General features: G+C 40.5%; 1 protein-coding gene and 1 long non-coding RNA gene across 2 annotated transcripts in view; one reads left to right on the plus strand and one right to left on the minus strand.

Moving 5' to 3' along the window:
* The window catches only part of LOC141265116 (uncharacterized), a 213,289-nt gene extending 194,218 nt beyond the window's left edge, over positions 1-19,071 (plus strand). The window contains exon 4 of the long non-coding RNA XR_012320048.1: positions 18,937-19,071. This is a non-coding gene — a long non-coding RNA (uncharacterized lncRNA). The remainder of the gene's footprint in view (positions 1-18,936) is intronic.
* DNAH11 (dynein axonemal heavy chain 11) overlaps positions 1-24,485 on the minus strand; it is a 481,578-nt gene that overhangs the window by 197,288 nt on the left and 259,805 nt on the right. Inside the window, exons 44-52 of the mRNA XM_073677778.1 lie at positions 21,616-21,769; positions 19,256-19,387; positions 17,248-17,421; positions 16,086-16,290; positions 12,512-12,677; positions 11,625-11,727; positions 8,928-9,167; positions 6,583-6,744; positions 3,745-3,938 (exon numbers count right to left, since the gene is read on the minus strand). Of these exons, the coding sequence (XP_073533879.1) occupies positions 3,745-3,938; positions 6,583-6,744; positions 8,928-9,167; positions 11,625-11,727; positions 12,512-12,677; positions 16,086-16,290; positions 17,248-17,421; positions 19,256-19,387; positions 21,616-21,769 (1,530 nt within the window). The remainder of the gene's footprint in view (positions 1-3,744; positions 3,939-6,582; positions 6,745-8,927; positions 9,168-11,624; positions 11,728-12,511; positions 12,678-16,085; positions 16,291-17,247; positions 17,422-19,255; positions 19,388-21,615; positions 21,770-24,485) is intronic.

Genomic DNA, 24,485 nt, shown 5'->3' on the forward strand with positions numbered 1-24,485 from the left:
GAACAAGTCCCACACACAGCTAGAAGCCCAATATTTTTTCAGAGGTAGATGCAGAAAAAAAATATATTCAGTTTGCAACCTGATGGAGGTCTGTATAGATGGATTAATAGAACAAGTCCCACACACAGCTAGAAGCCCAATATTTTTTCAGAGGTAGATGCAGAAAGAAAATATATTCAGTTTGCAACCTGATGGAGGTCAGTATAGATGGACTAATAGAGAAAGTCCCACACACTGCCAGAAGGCCAAATATTTTTTCAGAGCTAGATGCAGAAAAAAATTATATTCAGTTTGCAACCTGATGGAGGTCAGTATAGATGGACTAATAGAACAAGTCCCACACACAGCTAGAAGCCCAAATATTTTTTCAGAGGTAGATGCAGATAAAAATTATTTTTAATTTGCAACCTGATGGAGGTCAGTATAGATGGACTAATAGAGAAAGTCCCACACACTGCTAGAAGGCCAAATATTTTTTCAGATCTAGATGCAGATAAAAATTATTTTTAATTTGCAACCTGATGGAGGTCAGTATAGATGGACTAATAGAGAAAGTCCCACACACTGCTAGAAGGCCAAATATTTTTTCAGAGCTAGATGCAGAAAAAAATGATATTCAGTTTGCAACCTGATGGTGGTCAGTATAGATGGACTAATAGAACAAGTCCCACACACTGCTAGAAGCCCAAATATTTTTTCAGAGCTAGATGCAGAAAAAAATTATATTCAATTTGAAACCTGATGGAGGTCAGTATAGATGGACTAATAGAATGATGCTATGCCCAAAAGATTTTACTTCACTAGGTGCAGTAAAAAAATTAGTATTCTATACACAGGTGGTATATCTTGCAACACAGATAGGCTACTCCACTGACTAACACACTCTGCAATAGGCCAAAAAGGATTAGCTTTGCTAGATTCAGCCAAATGCTGTGAAAAAAACTTGCACAGCACTGGCACAGACCTGCCTGGCAAAAACTGATAGGAACTGATGTAACCTAGTCCTGAAAAGGACTCCAATTACAATTAGTCTTTACTCCCACAATCTATCTATTTAAGAGCACAGACCTGCCTGATAAAAGTCGTAGGAAATGCTGTAACCTAGTCCTTAAAAGGACTGCAATCACAACTATTCCCTACTCCCAAGCTATCTGTAGATTTGTGCGAAAATTGGCTTGAAATTAACAAGGTATAGCGCACACAGCAACAGCGGTGCCGTCTAACACGCAGCTGCAGCAGTGAGAAAATGGTGGCGACGGGGAAAATGGCTTGGTCTTATAGGGCAAGGACATGTGACATACACTGCCAATGACACATGCCCTTGCTTGTGTGAAAAACAGCAGTTCGCTCCGTGTGTGCGCTGCTGATAGGCTGACAGACTGCACCTCCCCACTGCAAATGCGGGAAAGAGAAAAAAAAATGGAGATCTTCATTATTCCTGCAGAGATCCATCCCCTGCCCCTCCCCCCACCCCGCTGTACACTCAAACTGCGTATTAACATTAATTTTCATCATTACTGAGAAAAAATCCAGTTATGATTTTGGTGCACGAACAGTTATCGAACATAACCTCGAACAGCCGAATTTTTCTCAAATCGTTCGTGTTCGCCGAACGGCTCGAACACCGCCCAAAACAGCTCGAATTTGAGATTGGCGAACAGTTCGAGTAGAACAACGCTCATCTCTATTGAACACATGAAGAAAGAGAGGTGCAAAAATCCATGGAAAGTTAGGACACCAGCTGAAATCTATCAGTAATTAGAAAGCAATCCTGCCACTCACTGAAAAATAATATTAGCTGGTTCAACTGATTGCCTATAAAAAGGTAGCTCATTACCAAGGTGCCACACAAGAAACATCTCATGATGGATAAAACCAGTGAGCTCTCTCAAGACCTTTGCAAGCTTATTGTTGCAAAACATACTGATGGCATTGGTTACAGAAGAATTTTTAAACTACTGAATGATCCAGTGAGCACTGCTGGAGCAATAATCCGGAAGTGGAAAGAACATAATTTCACAATAAACCGGCCATGACCAGGTGCTCCCTACAAGATTTCAGACAGAGGATAGAAAAGAATTATCAGAAGAGTTGTCCAAGAGCCAAGGACCTCCTGTGGAGAGCTACAGAAAGTCCTGGAATCAGAAGGTGCAATTGATTCAAAGAAAACAATAAGGAATGCACTCAACCTCCATGGTCTATATGTACACTCACCACGCAAGACTCCATTGCTGAATAAAAAGCATGATCAAGCACGTTTAAAGTTTGTTCAACAACATTTAGACAGGCCTGTGAAATACTGGGAGAATATAGTCTGGTCAGTTGAGACCAAAATTGAACTCTTTGGATGCCATAATATACACAATGCTTGAAGGACAAAAGGCACTGCATATCACCCCAAAATCACCATACCAACAGTGAAGTTTGGAGGTGGGAACATCATGGCGTGGGGTTGTTTTTCAACATACGGCACTGGCAAACTTCATGTGATTGAAGGAAGGATAAATGGATAAATGAACCAAGACATTCCTGATAAAAATCTGATCCCATCTACAAGGATGATGAAGATGAAACGAGGCTGGACATTTCTGTAAGACAATGATCTTAAACACAGCCAAAAATATGCTCAATTGGTTTCAGAGAAAGAAAACAAAGCTGCTAGAATGGCCGAGCCAATCCCCTGACCTAAATCCAATAGAAAATATATGGAAGGAACTAAAGCTCAGAATCATAGAAGGAGCCCACGGGACCTTCAGGATTTGAAGAGAGTTTGTATGGAAGAATGGGACAAAATCACACCTGAGCAATACATGCGACTAGTTTCCCATACAGGAGATGTCTTGAAGTTGTCATCACCAACAAAGGCCTTTGTATGAAGTACTAATTACATTTCAGCAAGTGTGTTCAATTCTTTTTCCTTGTATCATTTCTCATTATTACACAAAACTTAATTTATGCACATCTATGGTTTGATTTCTTTGCAGGTGTGGATTAGATGGATTGTTATCGACATGTGATGAGAATTTCATGTCAATAGCACCTTTTGAAATATATTTACTTAGAAACTTGGTGATGTATTCAATTCATATTTCACCCGCTGTATATGTACATGCAGCTCTTTTTAAAGACTGAGAAATCAGTGTTTGAATTTATATGCAAATGAAGAGCAATGGTAGATCTGAAGTCGCTGTCACTCCAGCTCTATTCCCCACCCAGCACCGCCCGCCTCCTCCTGCTTGACCATCACCAGGCTTTAATGCTGTGTGACTTCAGACAAAGGAGCCAACAGTCAAGCAGGAGGAGGCGGCGCTGCATGAAGAATAGAGCTGGAGTGACAGAGGCTTCAGATCACAAAATAGTTCTTCAGTTTCATTTACATATCAATTCAAATGCTGATTTCTCACTAATAGAGGAAAGGACTTGCCATGCAAAGGTATTTCTGGATTTGTCTTTGAAAAAGCTACTTGCACATGTAAATAGTTTGGGGGAGTGAAATCCTGCTGACAGATTCCCTATAAAAGGATTTCCTATTACTATGATATTGATGACCTGTACTTAGGATATGTCAGCTATATCAGATTGCTGGGGGTCTGACTCCTGGTATCATCATTAATCAGCTGTTATTAACTTCAGCAGCAGCCGGATGTAAACAATGTATGGGACAGAAAACCCCAGACGTCTTATATAAATTTCAAAACCTTACAAATGACTGTTTCGCCTGATTCAAGAAGCTTGGTTACTTACACATGTTGCATTGCATCTTCAAATAGGACAAGATTCATGGCTGCATTAAGTTCATTGTAGCTGTCAAGTGCTTCAACAAGTGTTCTCCTTAGGGCATCCCATCCTTGAACTGGCAAATAAGAAGGAGCCCCAACACCGTTTGCAAAATGGCAAAATATAAGTGGTTGTTTTAAGAAAACATGGTCTTCTATACCCTGGTATGAATTAAAAAGTAATATTTTCAATGATCACAAAAGTAACTGTAAATTGCCTTCTCATGTTAACTTTTTAATGACCAAGACAGAAAGAGCATACTAACCAGCCCATTTTATTTTCTCAGTTTTGTGTCTTCATATTTTAGCTGCGGCAACTTTTTTTTCCCCTGGCATAGCTACAGTATATGAGGCCTTCTTTTTTGTGGAGGAAAATTAATTATTTTTCGGGGCTGAATTGGGATAGATATAAATTACAGTGCAATTTACATATTTTTTTGTAATGCAAATATTGAAAAAAACATTAGTCCGATCCTGGCAGTGACCAATGGCTATAATGTCAGATGGCAGCCTTATTACAGGTGAACGGAAGCCTCACACTGACAGGCAATAACTCTCAGAAAAACTGAGTGGTTTCATGTTACCCAAGAAAGGCTAATTAAGAACAAAAATACTGTAACCTAAATTAAATAAAACACAATGCTGTATGGTTTCCAAAGGAGCAGTCTGCTGGCACTTATGGATTACTTTATGGATTACTGCTGCCTTGTACTATGGATTACTAGGGCATCCTTTCTTTTTGTACCTTGACGATACGATTGTTTATTGAGTTTGGAGCAGTCTACCAACACAATTAATTTGGGGTATAGGATGGTATCTTATGACACTAACAAGGGAAGCACTCTGATCGCTCTGTTAATAAAGGTCTGTAGGTCCATGGTCACAGGATCTCCTTTCTCCCACAAAAGGTTAATCCATGCCAGGGATTCTCCAGCAAAGTGTGACATCAGGAATCCCACTTCAACCTGATCAGTTAGGAACTGATGGGCCAAAAGTTCAAAGTGCAGAGTGCACTGGTTCAAGAATCCACAGCACTGCTTACAGTCTCCACTGAATCATGGTGGAGCCGATGAGCGGAGTTTCAATCCAGAAGCATTAGTCGCAGGCGGAGTAGATGCACCGATAGCTGCAGCAGCTTGAGCTGGTGCGGAAGAAGCTACAGTCCTCAAATATGAAAAATAAATTCTTGCTGATCACGCTGATGGGAGAGTTCTTGGTACAGGTCCGCACCCTAGCGAATCTTGGGATCAGCGGGATCCATGCCCTAAGCAAACTGTTCAAACAGTTAAGCTCGAGCTTGGACTGTTAAGTGCGAGCGTGTATCATGAACCGACTGTGCCACAGACCGGACTTACCCTGGAGGGGCGTAACTAAGCAGCTACCTTGGTGTTCGCTGGAGCTTCTAGTGGTGAGGTCAGGCTTGTGCGGCAAGTACCACTCCGGGGCAATGTCCGGCAGCAGCAGCTGACTACTAAAGGAACAGGAAGCTGTAACGTCAGGTGCTGGCGGGCATAGCTGATATATAGGCAGGCAGGTGCTGGCGGGCACAGCTGATAAACAGGCAGGCAGGTGCTGACAGGCACAGTTGATATACAGGCAGGCAGGTGCTGGCGGGCACAGCTGATATATAGGCAGGCAGGTGCTGGCGGGCACAGCTGATATACAGGCAGGCAGGTGCTTGGACGGACAGGGACAACTTCAGGAAGGCAGAACGGCCACTGGGGCAGGTTCAGACTCACATGTCTCAGGATAGCAGACAGGCACCGCCGATGCGGCTTCAGGATACGGACACTGCTGAAGCAGTCACAGGAACATGGAAAAACTATACTGAACTAATGGGTCACAGGATACGGGAATAGCTTTAACAGACTAGGGACAGGGGACCCGGCAACATACAGTTGCACACCAAACCACCTAACATAACTATAGGGGTTGCTCAGGCACCTCCTAATCGGTGAGGGTGTCTTTTATACAAGATGCCTCCCAGGTATTGGCTGAGAGACACCTTGCAGGTGAACACATTACCATGTGCACGCTACAATGTGCACACTGCCGCAAATTGTGGCATGTATACAGGAAGTAGCAGGAGACAGGAACACGCCAGGGACAACTCCGAGGGCCGGGAGTAAGGGTATGTGCCCACGTATTGTTTTTCAAGCGGATATGCTGCATAATTTCCACAGCGTAAACGCTTGTGAAACGCTATGTTATCTGCCCCCCATTGTCCCCAATGTGATTACGCAAGTTCAATGCCCATGTTGCGGATTTTTCCGCAGCGTTTTTGCTGCGGGGAAAAATCCGCAGCATGTTCATTAATTTTGCGTTTCCGCAAGCGGAATTGCCTTTGCAGTGCAATAAAAAACGCGAGGCAATTTCGCATGTGGAAATCGCACGATAAACGCGTGCGGAATTCCGCATGCGTTTATCCGGGAGAGGACATGCAGAAATGAAGCAGAAATTTTCTGCTTCATTACCGCAGCGTGTGCACATTGCCTAAGCCAGTGTCCCTGCATGGAGGGAGAAGGGGACACCATGCAGGGGCACCAGCAATGGCGTTACATTCACTAAATTCACTGGTAGAAACGCCACTAACTTACAACCTCTACATTCATTTAACACTAGAGGTGTGTGGGCCCTATTTTTCCTTTTTTGCACTACATTGCAACAGTTACATTTCCAAGATAATTATGATTAGGATAAACCCATAAATATAATGTACAAAGTTATCAAAGGAAATATGTACAGGAAAACACTTTCCTCTACAACATAAGCAATAGTTGGGATGTTGGCACACACAGAGCCTTACTTCAAAGTATTTTCTTGCTGTGTCATGAAGAATTTTCTTAAATAAGTCAGAGTCTTTGGCTTCTACCAACTTGTCTCCGTACACTCGAGATGACTCGTGAAGCCAAAGCAAAACCAGATCATTTGGTTGCTTCAAACAATCTGGAGTAGCAAACAAAATGCCCTAAAACAGAAAAAAAATATGCATTTTAGTGGATACCCAAACTAGGTAACTGGAATATTCTTATTTAGGAGGATGGTATAGCTGTACGTGAAGATTTCATATGGTGGCATCTCAGCAATGTAGTAAGTGTAGGAGTGCAGCTGATTTGCATTTCAGCAGGTACGCAATGATAGGAACTAAAATAGTAATATCGATTTTTAAAATTCGCATCCCAGTATTTTCCAAAAAGAAATGTAATATTTTACAATGATAACGTACTCCATCTCAATGGTGGTATAAAACTTTCCCCAATTGTCTGGAAGGAGGTGTTTTCCTACACTGTATTAGCAGGCTATCATGAACCACTATATTTTAATTCCTGTAAACCCGGTTATAAGAATACCTGGTAGCATGCGTTCTAATATTAATCAGTGTAAATAGGAGTAAATGCTCTCTCATGTACAGTACAGACCAAAAGTTTGGACACACCTTCTCATTTAAAGATTTTTCTGTATTTTCATGACTATGAAAAGTGTAAATTTACACTGAAGGCATCAAAACTATGAATTAACACATGTGGAATTATATACTTAACAAAAAAGTGTGAAACAACTGAAAATATGTCTTATATTCTATGTTCTTCAAAGTAGCCACCTTTTGCTTTGATGACTGCTTTGCACACTCTTGGCATTCTCTTGATGAGCTTCAAGAGGTAGTCACCAGAAATGGTTTTCACTTCACAGGTGTGCCCTGTCAGGTTTAATAAGTTTGATTTCTGGCCTTATAAATGGGGTTGGGACCATCAGTTGTGTTGTGCAGAAGTCTGGTGGATACACAGCTGATAGTCCTACTGAATAGACTGTTAGAATTTGTATTATGGCAAGAAAAAAGCAGCTAAGTAAAGAAAAATGAGTGGCCATCATTACTTTAAGAAATTAAGGTCAGTCAGTGTGAAAAATTGGGAAAACTTTGAAAGTGTCCCCAAGTGCAGATGCAAAAACCATCAAGCGCTACAAAGAAACTGGCTCACATGAGGACCGCCCCAGGAAACGAAGACCAAGAGTCACCTTTGCTTCTGAGGATAAGTTTATCCGAGTCACCAGCCTCAGAAATCGCAGGTTAACAGCAGCTCAGATTAGAGACCAGGTCAATGCCACACAGAGTTCTAGCAGCAGACACATCTCTTCAAAAACTGTTAAGTTGTGCAGCCGGCCTTCATGGTAAAATAGCTGCTAGGAAACCACTGCTAAGGACAGGCAACAAGCAGAAGAGACTTGTTTGGGCTAAAGAACACAAGGAATGGACATTAGACCAGTGGAAATCTGAGCTTTGGTCTGATGAGTCCAAATTTGAGATCTTTGGTTCCAACCACCGTGTCTTTGTGCAATGCAGAAAAGGTGAACGGATGGACTCTACATGTCTGGTTCTCACCATGAAGCATGGAGGAGGAGGTGTGATGGTGTGGAGGTGCTTTGCTGGTGACACTGTTGGGGATTTATTCAAAATTGAAGGCATACTGAACCAGCATGGCTACAACAGGATCTTGCAGCGGCATGCTATTCCATCCGGTTTACGTTTAGTTGGACCATCATTTATTTTTCAACAGGACAATGACCCCAAACACACCTCCAGGCTGTGTAAGGGCTATTTGACCAAGGAGGAGAGTGATGGGGTGCTACGCCAGATGACCTGGCCTCCACAGTCACCAGACCTGAACCCAATTGAGATGGTTTGGGGTGAGCTGGACAGCAGAGTGAAGGCAAAAGGGCCAACAAGTGCTAAGCATCTCTGGGAACTCCTTCAAGATTGTTGGAAGACCATTTCCGGTGACTACCTCTTGAAGCTCATCAAGAGAATGCCAAGAGTATGCAAAGCAGTCATCAAAGCAAAAGGTGGCTACTTTGAAGAACCTAGAATATAAGACATATTTTCAGTTGTTTCACACTTTTTTGTTAAGTATATAATTCCACATGTGTTAATTCATAGTTTTGATGCCTTCAGTGTGAATGTGCAATTTTCATAGTCAAGAAAATACAGACAAATCTTTAAATGAGAAGGTGTGTCCAAACTTTTGGTCTGTACTGTATCTACCTAATATTGTATTTGCTGTGACCATAACAGTTCATGCACACTATGTTCTAAAAATATGCTAGTAAAAACAATAGTTTTACAATCTCCATGTAGAAAAAAAACATAGTGCATACCTGGAAAATATTGGAAATATCTCTTAGGTTGAAAATATAATGAAATTTGATAGCAGTTGGAAGGAAATTGTGCACCATTTTCTGGCTGAGCCACATTGCAGCCTGAATCATAGTAGGTCCAGTTCGCAGAATCGATGGATGGAATGAGTGTTGCTGGAAGTGGAAACTAAGGATCTTGGCAAATATGGCTTCTAGTGCATCATTTGAAGGAAAACTCACAGCAAAAACAGCAAAATGTCTCTAAAAATCAAAGATATAAAATCCCTATAGTATAACACGATCAGTAATAGCAAAATACTCAATAATAATTAATTTGTTTCTAAAACATTAAATTTATATTTATATGTACAGATATCAGATAATAGCTTAAGGTTTAAGCTGCAGATCTATTTATTAAGGACATTCAACGTTCACACTATTTGCAGTCTTATAGTAGATGATGCAGATATACATGGACACCTTCTTGGGATGTGTTATTCCTTTACTAAAATGCATGCACGTTTCCCAAAAAAATATTTATTTTGCAATTAGGTTTCATTAAAAATTTTGAACTGCTTGTGTTTGACTGTACATAACTGGTTGCAGACAGAGTTAACAGTGAATCCTTCAGTGAGCTCATGTTGATTGCTGAGTGCTTTAAAATACACTACATACTCAGGAAGTATGAGCCCACCAGTGGCAAAGTCTGGATGGACGCCTAGGTATCTGGACCCTATAGAGACCCGTTGCAAAAACATATAGCCTTGATATACATTTTTTTGTGGTCACCCTCTCTATTCAGGAAGCTTACCGGTTAGATGGAGTTAAAAACAAACAAACAAACAAACAAAAAAAACAAACACATACTTTAACCTCAGTCTGGTAAATGAGGCCTCTGATAATGTTAACATATAGAAAGGGAGCACTTCCCGCTGTATACTTTTAGCTAAATGAACGAATGCTCATCAAATTTAAAGGGGTTGTTCCCTTTCATTAGAAGTCACCCCCCTGTTACAGGCTATTTTAAAGAAACAAACTGCTCTGTATTCGATTTCCCTGACATCAGTACCACACCCAAAGCCGGACATCAGGCTCAGCAGCGAGACAAGACAGTGGACCTGGGGAGGGGGAGTACTGTGGGTTTGTTTCTATATAATAGATAATAGCATGCAGATGGGTATTAACTGGTAATGAAAGGGAACAACCCCTGGAAGCTCAGAAGAAAAAAAAGAATTACAAACTCCGCCATTAGATGGAGCTCGCTGAAGGATTTACAAGCATCTCATTTATGTAGCCAGATTTGTACAATGGAGCATAGCAGCTGTAGAAGCCATATTTTTCACATGTTTTAGTTAAACCATATGGCAAAATTATTTTTTAACTAAAAATGCATGCAAGTAAAAAAAATTAAATAAAGTCTAGGAACCATTCTTCAGTCTGAGAGGAGAGCAGCAATTTTATTATTATTATTATTTTTATTATTATTATTTATTGATTCTATGGTGCTGTACATGAGAAGGGGTTACATACAAAATACAGATATCACTTATAGTAAACGAACTAACAATGATAGACTGGTACAGAGGGAAGAGGACCCTGCCCTTGGAAGCTTATATTCCACAGGAATGGGGAAGGAGACAGTAGGTTGGGGGGTTGCAGCAGCTCCGGTGGTGGTGAGGTGGCAGTGTGGTCATTGCAGGCTGTAAGCTTTCTTGAAGAGATGGGTTTTCAGGTTCCGTCTGAAGGATCTGAATGTGGCGGATAATCAGATGTGTTGAGACACAGAATTCCAGAGGATGGGGGATATTTGGGAGGAGACGATTGGATGAGGAAAGTATAGGTGTGGAGGAGAGAAGGTGGTCTTGGGAGGACTGGAGATTACGTGAGGGAAGATATCGGGATATTAGTTTGGAGATGTACGGGGGAGAAAGGTTATGGATGGCTTTATAGGTCAGTATTAGTAGTTTGAATTGGGCACGCTGGGGAATTGTGAGTCAATGGAGTAGCAAGGAGAGAGATGAACTACTCGGGCAGCAGAGTTAATGAAGGACTGGAGAGGTGCGATAGTATTAGCAGGTAGGCCACAGAGGAGGATGTTCCAGTAGTAGAGGCAAAAGAAGATGAGGGTATGCACAAGCATTTTAGTAGATTGAGGGTTTAGGAAAGGACAGATTCTGGAAATATTTTGGTAGCGAGAGCTTGGATGTGCGGTTTGAAGGATAGGGCAGAGTCAAGTGTTACTCTGAGTCACCGTACAGGAGAAAGCATGATGTCGGGCATTGTTATAGATAGATCAGGTAGGGAAGATACGCGAGATGGAGGAAAGATAACGAGCACAGATTTGTCCACATTGAGATTGAGGAAGCGAGAGGAGAAGAAGGAGGATATAGCTGATAGACACTCCAGGATTCTGGACAGCAGAGAGGTGACGTCTATGCCAGAAAGGTAGATCTGAGTGTCATCAGTGTACAGATGGTACTGGAAGGCATGGGACTTTATTAGCCTTGGGTGGTGGGATGGCTTTTTGAGGATAGGTGTGATTGTGGCATGTTTGAAAGCAGAGGGAAAGGTAGCAGAAGTTAGTGCTAAGTTGACAATTGGCTGTGCACTTCTGCTCCTTCGCTTTAGCGATTGGTGGGGGTCTCAGCGCACAGACCTTCATAGATCAAAACCACTTACTTGTCAGTATGACATATGATCACACCTGTCAAATATTACCTGCAATCGCTGGTTAATAGTAAAGCTTCCTGCAGTTGGATTCATACAGGAGACATATTGACAATTATGAACTTCTTTAAGGGTCATTTTTTGCCTCTCATACCTGTAGTAACAGATGGGAAAGACATTAGAATATTGAATTTCAGTATATGTTTAACTATATTAAAAATGTACATTAAACTAATGCAATATTACGAGAGTTATACAACAAAGGTTTATTTGAAAAATACGTGAGAACACACATTATAAACACATACGCCTCAAATCATCAAGACAAGTATTTTTATGATGGTCTTGATTAGGGGGCAGGATGGAGTGCAAGATTCCTGATTTATTAAGAAGCACAAGCCTCTTAATGAATCAGGTGAGGCAAAAAGAGTCATGTGCCTCTGTGAACTTCGCCACAAACCTCATTCCGGTCAGCAACTGGAGTAAGATTTGTAGCATAAACAACACTACCACTTGCCATAAAATTTGAGGAGTGGGGGTCAACATGCCCCATTATTCCCCCATTCCGCTCACTTTGTCAGAGCTGGGTGAACATGGCATAAAAACACCAAAAGCGCCAAAATTCTGAGTAGCTTCATGTTGAACAAAAAAATTTTGTGATTTTTCAGAACTTTTTATGCCAGAATTCTGGAGTAAAAGTTTTGATGAATCAGGGACATTGTCCTGTCATTGTAATAATTTCTGCACCTATGTGTGCTTTTACATGACCAGGACAGGGTTATTTTTATATTTTTTTATCTAAGCAAAAGACAATTGAAAGTAGAAATCTGTGGATAAAAAAGCAGTATGGAAATTATATAACTATTTAATTTTCATATAACTTTGTTTTAGCTGAAAGAAAAATATTCCTCTAATATAGAAACAAATTAACATTTTACCAGTGGCCGTAATCAAGGTGCTGTCTAATCAGGGCATGAGGTTGGACAGTTCCATACTTGTCGACCTCAGGCATGTTCAAGTCATCAATGAAATACACCAACTTTTTATTTCCAATAGGGCCGTAGTTACGCCCTGCTTTCTTCTCCAAAGACTTCTCAAGGATCCCTGTAAAATAGAAAATAGTGTTACTATACATACCATCAAGAAGATCTTGGAGGAAAGGTCTCCATGCAAAATAGCTGAACACATAATGTAATGATCAACTTATACCATAATTAGGTTTGATCTATATGTTCAGAAATAATCTCAATAAAGAACGGTTTGATAAGTTTTAGGTCAGGATAGAAGGATAACATTTCATATTAGTGAAAAATTCTTAAGGTATATTTGAAACCCAATTATGCTTATGGTATGCTATGGAAAAATGCATATTTGTCATTATTTCACTGCTTTTAATAACCCTATGCCACAAGCTTATAATGGGGTTGTTGAGTTTCCATCGTGGAATTCTACTGGTCTTTTACTTCGTCTGATATTTTCCTAGGAGAAAATTGTAAAGCAATCAGATGGAATCTGTGAGGGAGGCTTATAAAAAGTCATTAAACACAGTTGAGACAAAAGCATATAGAGTATTTAAGAGCCCAAAAAAGGCCTTTGGGTGGAAAGTTCATACCTGGAGACAAGGATTTCATGTTAAGAAAATATAACCAACAATACTTTCAGAAACATAAGAGATTGGTACTGAATAATAATCAATTTAAAAAAATTATATATACAGTGTGGGTAAACAACTTTGTTTCAAGCATGTGATGCTCGTTAAAAATCACCTGTGGCGATTAACAGGTGTGGGCAATAAGAAAATCACACCTGAAACCGAATAAAAAGGGGAAAAGTTGACTCAATCTTAGCATTGTGTGTCGGTGTGTGCCACACTAAGGATGGAGAACAGAAGGAGGAGAAGAGAACTGTCTGAGGACTTGAGAACAAAAATTCTCAAAAAATATCAACAATATGAAGGTTGCAGTCCATCTCTAGAGATCTTGATGTTTCTTTGTCCACAGTGTGCAACATAATCAAGAAGTTTACAACCCATGGACTGTAGCAAATCTCCCTGGACGTGGACGGCAGAGAAAAATTGATGAAAAGTTGCAATTAAGGATAGTCCGGATGGTGGATAAGCAGCCCCAATCAAATTCCAAATAAATTTAAGCTGTCCTGCAGTGTCAGCGCAAACTATCCATTGACATCTGAATGAAATGAAACGCCATGGCAGGAGACCCAGGAGGACCCCACTGCTGACACAGAGACATAAAAAAGCTAGACTGCAGTTTGTCAAAATGTGCGTGAGTAAGCCAAAATCATTCTGGGAAAGTGTCTTGTGGACAGATGAGACAAAAATAAGGCTTTTTGGTAAAGCACATCATTCTACTCAGGGCTGGCTCCAGGTTTTCGTGGGCCCTGGGTGAAAGAGTCTCATCTTGAAGCTGTCATCACCAACAAAGGCTTTTGTATAAAGTATGGAATAAATTTCAGTAAGTGTGATCAATACTTTTTCTGTGTGTCATTTTTCATTATTACACATAACTTAATTGAAGGATTTTTTTTTGCCTATGTGAATTGGATGGGTGGTTACAGGCATCTGGAGAGAATTTCATGTCAACAGCACCTTTAGAAATATATTTACTTGGAAAAAAAAAGAGTACACCCCTTTTGAAAAGTAATATTGTAACCAATATCTCAGAGAACACAAGAACAATTTCAAAATTTTTGACAAGACTGTGTAAGAGGGTGACCGGGATGGTCATGCGCCTCTTTCCCTTTTGTGAATGTATTGTTCTACTCTGTGTTTATATATGAATATGTAACTGTCTATTGTCTAATGTTAGTTACAGGGACAGTATATGGTATATTAGATTAGGAATTGGGTACAGTACAGTGGTGGGCACAATAGCTTAGGATAGAAATAGTTAATATATTTAGTAATAGCTCCAGTGTAGAAGGAGCCGGGGTAGTAACGTAGTAGTTTTCCCAGCAACCGACGGAGATGGTTGATGATTGGTCCAGTTGAAAAAGGTGGAGAAGTTTGGGCCAGAGGAGAACAACGGTTATTCCTGTCAGGAAACAGTTCAGTCAGAGCAGTTATTGCTGTTGGTAACGTTAGTCTATGTGCTGGAGGAAGACTGAGGAGAAGCTCGGGGCCCTTGGGGCTGAAGGTCAATAAGGATACCGACGGTCAGTGATAGAAACAGTTAGGCAGCTTGGGGAACGTTGAAGCGGTAAACTATGAGGAAAATTCCCTAAACGTCCAAGGCCTGTAGAAGGACTGATGGAGCCAGCCATCACAACTCCAAAGAGGGGAGCGCGGACGGGGACATACCTGAGCTGAGTAGGACCGTGTTCTGGAAAGCTGCGGTACCGGAGAAACTAACTGTGAAGATAGGACCGAAAGGGAAAGAAGAAAGGATGGCATGTGATTGTGATGTGCAAAGGAATGGTATATGTGACCAGAACTGAGCAACAAAAGGAGTTTAGTAAAGTTATGTTATGTAAAAGAGAGACTGTGTGAGACAATGATTGCTTGCCTCCAACGGCTGGATTCCTAAAGAAGACGGAGGAGCTCCCGAAAACTGTAAGTGTTTTACACAACATGCAAAGCACAATACAACACGGACATTATCTTGTATTTGTGGGCGGTCAGGGTGAGAATATAATACCACAGCAATCCCTCGACACTATTACCACCGTGCACCCCTTACAACTTGTGTTTCATAGAATATGTTTTAACCCATAATATGAAAAGTAAGGGTAATAATATAACTTTCATTACAAAATCTTCAGTTTTACTATTAGTTGATGCAAAAATGAATACACCCCACATCACAAACTGCTACATCTAGTATTTTGTATGACCTCCATGATTTTTAAGGACAGCACCAAGTTTTCTGGGCATGGAATGAACAAGTTGGCGACATAGATGTTACACTATCTTTTTCCATTCTTCAAGAACGACTTCTTTTAGAGCCTGGATGATGGGGAGTGATGACAACTTGTCTCTTCAGAATTCCCCATAGGGGTTCGATTGGATTCAGATAAGGAGACATACTTGGCCACCGAATCACTTTCTGTTCTTCAGAAATGAAACAGATGTGTGTTTTGTACCTTTGTCAATACAGCACCGTGTATCAGTAATGATGAAAGTAAAATTTCTTACAATTTTTTTTACAGATGTAAGTTGGTCTTTATACTGTATCTTTGTTATTCTAATCTACAGTTTCTAATCCCCTGCATAGACGTCCAACTAACTCCAGCCACAACTAGGGGGGACTTATTAATTACTGCATACTGTTCATATAAAAGTGTCTAAGCCCCCCATTCAACTTTATGACCATGAATGGGATTTGGAGCTCTATATCAGAAAAAAGGAGTTGAAAAAAACTTTAAAGATACATGAAAAAAATTATAAGAGAGAAATTCATTTTAAGGACTTTATGCTGAAAAGAATTATTCGACACTATATAATTAAGCAATCAATTTAATATGTTAGAAAATATTGCTCCAAGAAGTGAATCTTACTTTGCAGAGTAGCAGATGTAGTATAATAGTTGAATGGAACCTTGGATATCATGTACTGATCGGATAAACACGCTAGTCTGTCATTCAGAAATACTGTCTTGCCCACTCCTGCGCTGCCAACAAGCATCACCGGTTTAGACTTTTTTACAAGTAGATCTGTGAAGTATCCAAGGCATGTGGTTTCAGAAGTATGGACGAAAACTGCCTACAATGAATAAAAAAACAAACAATTAAACAATTGTTTTGATTTCTGCAATAAGAACTATAGCTTATATAATATAATTCCTATCCAGCTTCTTCCGCATGAGGTCATATTTTCTTAACAAATATAGAGTCAGCAGAACTATCATTGCTGTTATACAAAAAAAACCCTCAAATTTAAAGGAAACCCTAAGGTTATGGTTTATGGTATATGGACATGTCGTTTTTAAGATGCCGAAGCAACTGAAGAGTTCCTCCTAGGCAAAGTTTTTTTCCTGAAATGTCCTTACAGGTTTTCTTGCCGTTGTTTTTGTGGCATGTTCGCGTCCAGTCTTTTTTCCATAATTTAAACTATAACAAGTGTAAACTTGATATATATATATATATATATATATATATATATATATATATATATATATATATATATATATATATATATATATATATATATATATAAAAAAAAAAAGTGAACAAGCTGCATTTTTTTTATCTGCTTCATGGTTTCCTAACCTTGGAGCGGTCAGAAGAAGTAACAAAAGACTGAATATGTGCACAGCAATGCTTTTACATTGTTGTGCAGTATATGTATTTTTTCGATGCGTCTTTTCAGGCGGGTTCCAAGCAGAATCTGCCTGAGAAAGAAATTGTGTTCACATACTCAAAGTGTTTTCCAGGATTGACTTTTAATTTCCAAAAAAACCTTAAAACAACATTGTTATTTCTGTAAAACCCATTTTATTATCACCTCCATCTAACTAAATGCTGGTTTTCAGATCATAACCTTACATGAATGCGGACTATGCCAAAGATGCAATAAGAGTACTCGAAGAAGAATAACAAGAAGCAATCACCTTCCCTATATTCCCCATCATCACTACCTGCTTTCAAGCATTTTTTATTATCACGAATGGCAACGAATTCAAAACCATAAAATGTATTTCTTCATGACCATACAACTTACCTGTAGAGGGGTCTCAGGGTCCATATCAAATTTGGGAACTTTATCACTCCAAGGCATAAACTTCCTGGCTTTGTTATCCAAATAATAATCAAAAACTGTTCCCTGGCCTGGAAATTTCACTGCCTTCATCTCTTTAATCCACCACTGACTGAATTCAGCTCTGTAGTCCATCAGCTGAAACAAAACAGGCACAATGAAAAATAAAACCTTCTAAGATATGCAGGTTTATCATTTCCACACAGTACACATGGCCAGAAAAAACTCTAACACATCGCCTTCTCAGCGCTTTATAGAGGAAACAAATGGTGCATACTAACTCTACACCTTAAACTGCATGCTTTATATATTTCATGTACTAAACCAATTCTATGCCAAACTGCTTTAACATTTTAAAGAAATAGCATAAAAATATGTTTGTAAAAAATTAATTATTTAAAATCTATAATACTTCAGGTATTTACAATGGTATACCACAACAACAGTATACCAAAACTTTTCACCAGTCTTCAGGAAAGGAGAATGACTTTGATGCTCAAATAATCCAATGCAGGAAGACAATATCTTGCAGTTAAAGAGGTTTTCCCAAAATTGTAAGTTATTTGATGTCCAAAGGATAGGACATTATTACAGTATTCTGGCATAAAAACCATTGAAAAGTCGCAGAATTTTGGCGCAACTGGCGGCTGCTCTAATAAAATGTTGTCATTTCTGAGTTTGCCGTTCTCACGTGATTTTCGCCCAGCTCTGATAAAGTGAGTGGAGCTGTGGTGGGACAGGGGAATGGTGACCACCGCTCGTCAAATTCATGATGAGGGTTGGCGTTAGCTACTCCGCTAATCTTACTCCAGCAGGGACTGGAGTACGATTTTTGGTGAGACGCACACAGAGGTGCAAGACACTCGCCGCGCACCTCTTTATGATTCAGAAGCGTCTGACTCCAGTCCATCTCCTCATCAAGACCAACGTAACAACGCTGGTCTTGATGTATTGGGCCCATTGCCTATTTGACTGCAGGAGAAAGCAGAGTCCAGTGCTCGGCTATTTCAGGTAATCCCAATGGAGCGGACTTGAATCAGGCACCCCTCTGCTCCATTCAAGACAGGCCCATTCCCGTGGTTTCGGTGTCCAGTTCTTGGGATCGCTTAGGGTTTCCTGCAGTTTGATCCCCAGCTATCAGCAAGTTGGGTGGGAGATAACTTGCAATTTTCAGAAAACCTGAATAAATGAAGTTTAATGCAGTTGTACATTTTAACCAACATCTCTTTAAGGCACAGATCATTTGCAGCATGATGCCCCACCTTCTATCTAAAGGAAAACAATAAGGAATGAATCTCATCAAATTAAAGATGACTGTTTAAAAATTAATTTTTATTTGGGTGTCAATTGATAATGGGTGCAGAAAAAAAACATATCGCCATTATCAAGCAACAATAAATTAATTATTCACGTTCCATTAGAAAACCACGCAGATATGCACGGCCACTACTTGAGACCCTCAGTTACGTGCCCCTCTGTGAAGCTTAAGTTAAACATCAAAAACCTCTTGTACAATGTGGGACCTTGAACTTTCCTGGTCTCAAAACAGGTCACGGATTAAAGGGTCTGCAAGTGTTAACTAATCTTAATGCTATCAAATTTTAGAGAGAAGACACTGATGATTTTAAGAATATTTTTGCCTTACACACACAGGTCCCACATTTCAGCTATGATACCCTGAAAAAGCTCAAGATGAACAAAGATGGGAACATCAAAAATGAAAATACACAAAAGGACTAAGTAATTATGTGAGTGTTGGAGAAAGGAAAGATAATAGAAGAAAATTACAGGGTGACAGGCGGAAATAAAAATCTTTTAGTGTATTATGTCATGTGCATGAATATTTCACCCTCACAACCTTTTTAACATGCTAATCCTTCCAATGTGCTATTAAATATACGACAAAGCAATTTTCTATTATTTAAAATGCATACAAATAAATAAATCAGTCAGTCAAAGTGTCACAACAAACCTGGTCTTTGTGTAGAGCCCCGCCAAATGCCCAGATACAGGCAAAGACAAAATATAATTCGTACAGGTCTCGGGATGAGTCAGGAGGAACATTCTCTGGGGTCAGCAGGCAATGGAGAAGAGAACACAGAGTCTGTAACAAATGGTTAATAATATAGTAAATGTATAGAAAACAACACTAATGTGTATTATACAGATGAGCAATAGCTAATTATTTTGTCAAAAGAGAAGAAAAATCTAAAAAAAAATTCGTTATATTAATGTACAGAGTCATTTTCTCATTTTGCTTTTAAGGCACCTTAGCCATAAATAGATATCAAAGAGCAATACATAGGCTGTCGAGGTTCGCTGCACGTGTATGGTTTTAAAGTGAATGTCAGCAGGATTTATCATCCCAAATTATTTATATGTGCATGTAGCTCGTCCAAAGAAAAGCCCAGCAATACTTTTACTTGACAGTATGTTCTTTCATTACTGAGAAATCAGCGCTTGAATTTTATGTAAATGGTTATGGTAGATCTAAAGCCTCTGTCACTCCAGCTCTATTCCCTACCCTGTGCCTCCTTCTCCTTTTTGACTCTCAGCCTCTATGCTGTGTGACTTCAGGCAAAGGAGCAATCAGTGAAGCAGGAGGAGGTGGCAATGAGCGGGGAATAGAGCTGGAGTGACAGACTTCACATCTACAGCCTCATTTGCAAATGAATTCAAACACTAACTTCTCACGGAGGAATAGACTGGTCATGTAAAGGTATTGCTGGACTTTTCTTTGAAAGAGTTTCAAGCAGATATAAATAGTCTGAGTTGTGAAATTCTACTGACAGATTCCCTTTAAATTTCAAGGATAATGGCTGTATAACATGAAATATATGACACATAACTTATTACTTATTATGTTAAGTGTAGTGATGAGTGCTAGTGCTCTTGACTCGAGTTTGCCTTGGGTGCTCAGGCATGCACCGAGTATCGCGGGTGCTTGAGTGACATGTTCGAGTGCCCGCGGCTGCAAGTTTCGCGGCTGTTAGACAGTCACAAAACATGCAGAGGAGTACCCGTATTTGTCAGGCAATCCCCGCATGTTTTGTGGCTGTCTAACAGGACTCGAACATGTCACACAAGCACCCACGATACTCTTGCATACCTGCGTACCCTTGGCAAACTAGAGTGACGAGCACTTGCGCTCATCATTAGTTATGTTTAAAACTAACCTTGTTCATAACCTATTTCACGCCATAAATGCTTCATTATATTGTGTGACATATGCTTAAAATGAGTTTATTGCATTAAGGGCCCACTGGTGGTAGGACCTAAGGGGTCACTAATGGATTTGACATGGAACCAGGGAGCGGCATCTAAGGTATTGGAAGTTCTTTACCCTTATGGACCTTCCCACAGGTAATCAAAAAGTTGCTCCCCCCTTCAGTAGTCTCTATTGGCATGGGAGGCACGTAGATGATGCATTTTTAAACTGCATCTACAATATACAGGTAAGGTTTATATAAATTTCCAAGAAAAACTAAGGGAAGATGGCATTGGGATGATAATTACATAAAAAAATGGAGTAACTGAAGCTTTATCACTATTTTCAGTTCCTTTTAATTGCAATCAGATTGTTGGGAGTCTGAATGTGGAGTTTCAGAATCAGGAACACAAACACACAACATCCTGGGTGAGGACGTACAGTGAGCGCTTCTTGTATACAAGTCTTGTTCTCAGCCATACACAAGCATCAATGGAAGCCGCTCAGTGGTCCTATGCTTCCGGTTCAGTGCCGGTGGAAATATGCAGCACACAGAAAGCAATAGCTAAACTTCTAAGTAATGACCACAGCTTAAATTCTGGTGGCAAGTTACCTTTTTTTGTTGCATTTGAGTTGCCATATGTAAACTGTGCCATGTAATGCAACAAAAATAGTACAAAATAGATTCCTATAAAGATTATTTAAAAAGGGACAGCACGTGGATGAGAAAATCAGATGTGTGAATGCAGCCTTAGGGTATGTGCGTATGTTAAGTATTTGCTGCAGACATCTCCGTACGAAAAACATGTCTCTTGGCAGGAAAAATGCAGCATAAAACATGCTTTCTAGTGTTTCTGATGTATTTTTTTAATTGCGTTTATTTCTGTGCATTTGAATGGGTGAAAAACGCTGCAAAAACGCTGAAAGAATTGACGTGCTGCAGATCTGAAACTGCTTCAAATCTACAAGGAAAAAATAAGCTAAGTGTGCATTAGACTTCACTTTTCTGTTAAAAAGAAGGAAATGCTTCAGTTTTTGTGTCAAAACTCCACGTAACAAAAATGCGACAAAATGCAATAAATTCTTAACGTGTGCGCATTCCCTTACAGAGAAAATCTTCTTACCTGAACCATGCTGTTCTCAGAAATAGGCGTTATGGTTTTAATAGGCCCAAATCTGAACTGCTCCAGGCATGGAGGCACATACTTGTCAAAGAGGATGGTGAGATTGGCTTTTTCTGTTTGGCTATTTCTGGTATCTATCCAGCTGGTCACGTATCTAACAGGAGTCAGATAAAAGACGGTGGTTACAACCTCAGATGACCTGTCAGAATAACGACACAACCCCAAAGAACAGGCTTTTCTAATCGCTGTCTGTGAAGTTGATGGAAAGAATAATCTTGCTCCTGCTAACCCCTATATTTTCCACTTAGTAACCAATGTACTTTAATTACCGTATATTCCGGCGTATAAGACGACCTGGTGTATAAGACGACCCCCCTACTTTCCTGTTAAAATATAGAGTTTAGGATATATTCACCGTATAAGACTACCCCTTTTCCAACGCATACCAAACACCGGTAAAACTTAAAAAAAAACAGATTTGAATTTAACATGGTCCTTTTTTAATTTAAATTCTTATGACATGCAGGTATATAGCAGGAAAACTGTCACTCATAAACATATTAAAATAGGGGGGACCCCACGTCATTTTTTGGGGGGGTCCCCCATTCTAATAGCTAGTAAAGGCTAGGTATTCAGCTGGGGGCTGATATTAGTAGCCTGGGAAGCTCCGTGGGTATTACCCCCTTCCCAGACTTCAAACATCTGCCCCAGCCATCTGCTTAACCTCCGCTAGAGACTATAATGATGGTGGATCCCACGCCAATTTTCTTTTTAAAAAATCCTTTATTTTAACACTAAATGACAATTGAGGGGTTAATAAAGATGCAGTCCCTAAATTATTAATTTTGTAATTAATTTTTCCCAAAAATGTTGACGTGGGGCTTCGCCATATTTTTGTGTCCAGCCAGATACAGCAGGCAGGAACGGGCTGCCCCCAACCACCAGCTGCCTATTTGTACCTGGCCGGACACAACAATATAGGGAAGCCCTTTTTTTTTTAATTATTTCATGAAATAATAAAAAAAAAAAATACGTGGGGCTTCGCCCTATTTTTGTGTCCAGCCAGGTACAACTAGGCAGCTGGGGGCTGGAATCTGCAGCGCAGGGAGGCCCAAGCTTTCTGGGCCCCCCCTGCTGCAAATTGCAGTCCGCAGCCACCCCGGAAAATGGCGCGTTCATAGAAGCGCCATCTTCTGGCGCTGTACCCAACTCATCCAGGGCCCTGGTGCGGTGGCTCACTGGGTAATAAAGGGGTTAGGGCCAGCTTGGCATTATCAGCTGGCCCTAAGCCCGAAATTCATGGGGTCACGCCAATATTAGACATGACCGCCATGAATTTCTAGTAAAGTAATTAAAAAAAACACAACACCCAGAATAAAGTCCTTTAATTGAAATAAAGACACAATTTTTTAATGTTCTAAATTAAACCATACTTACCATCACGCCCATTCCAGCTGAAGCCAACGATCTCCTGCAATAAAAGTAAAATAATAAAGCAACCTCATCCTTACCTCTCCATGGTTCCCAGGACCGGTCCAGCTCTGCTACATTCACATGACAGGCTGGACCGCAGCAGAACGCTGCCGTTCAGCTTGCCATGCGGCAGACACTGAGAAGCGCAGGCATACTTGTGCTCCTCAGTGTCTGACTGTGACGGCATCCAGATGAGCCGAGATCATGTCCAATGAACTCGGCTCACCTCATGCACGTCACTGACAGCGTGGGAAAATTCTCCTGCTCCCCGCATGCGCAGTAGAAGTTTCCCACGCTGTCAGTGACGGACGTCCAGGAGGTGAGCTGAGTTCATTGTCGGCTCATCTGGATGCCGTCACAGAGAGACACTGAGGAGCGCAAGCATGCCTGCGCTTCTCAGTGTCTGCGGGATGAGAGGCTGGATGGCAGCGTTCTGCTGCGGTCCAGCCTGTCATCTCGATGTAGCAGAGCTGGAGCCGTCCTGGGAACCATGGAAAGGTAAGGATGAGGTTGCTTTATTATTTTTCTTTTATTGCAGGAGATCGTTGGCTTCAGCTGGAATGGGCGTGATGGTAAGTATGGTTTAATTTAGAACAATAAAGAATTGTGTCTTTATTTCAATTAAAGGACTTTATTCTGGGTGTTTGTGTTTTTTTTAACTTTGACTATGGGGTTAGTAATGGGGGTGTCTTATAGACGCCTCTCCATTACTAACCTGGGCTTGATGTCAGCTGGCATTATAAGCTGACATCAACCCCAGCCCTATTACCCCCTGCCACCGCACCAGGGCAGCGTGGAAGAGCGAGGCTAAGTGCCAGAATTGGCGCATCCTATGGATGCGCCATTTCTGGGGCGGCTGACGGCTGGTGTTTCTAGCCTGGGAGGGGGCCAATATTCATGGCTCCCTTCCTGGGCTATTAATATCAGCCCCCAGCTGTCTGCCTAGCCTTTGCTAGCTATTAAATTAGGGGGGACCCCACGTCATTTTTTTGGGGGGGTTCCCCATTTTAATAGCTAGTAAAGACTAGGTATTCAGCTGGGGGCTGATATTAGTAGCCTGGGAAGCTCTGTGGGTATTACCCCCTTCCCAGGCTTCAAACATCTGCCCCAGTCGTCTGCTTAACCTCCGCTAGAGCCTAAAATTAAGGGGAACCCCACGCCAATTTTTTTAATAATAAATCCTTTATTTTAATACTAAATGACAAGTACAGTAATCAACACTGTCACTGTACTTCATATATATGTGACTGACATGTTTCTATCTATCTAATCTATGTGTGAAGCTCTATTCTGTCTGTTATAAATTGTCGGGTACAGATGCTGAATTGCCGGCCGGCTTTTTTAAAGAGACGGTGCATGAAAACACTATTATTTGTTTTAATAAATCCTTTACACTA

The sequence above is a fragment of the Phyllobates terribilis genome, unplaced genomic scaffold, assembly GCF_046119375.1.
Source record: "Phyllobates terribilis strain yellow unplaced genomic scaffold, ASM4611937v1 Scaffold_4__5_contigs__length_816908805, whole genome shotgun sequence".
Classification (NCBI taxonomy): Eukaryota; Metazoa; Chordata; class Amphibia; order Anura; family Dendrobatidae; genus Phyllobates; species Phyllobates terribilis.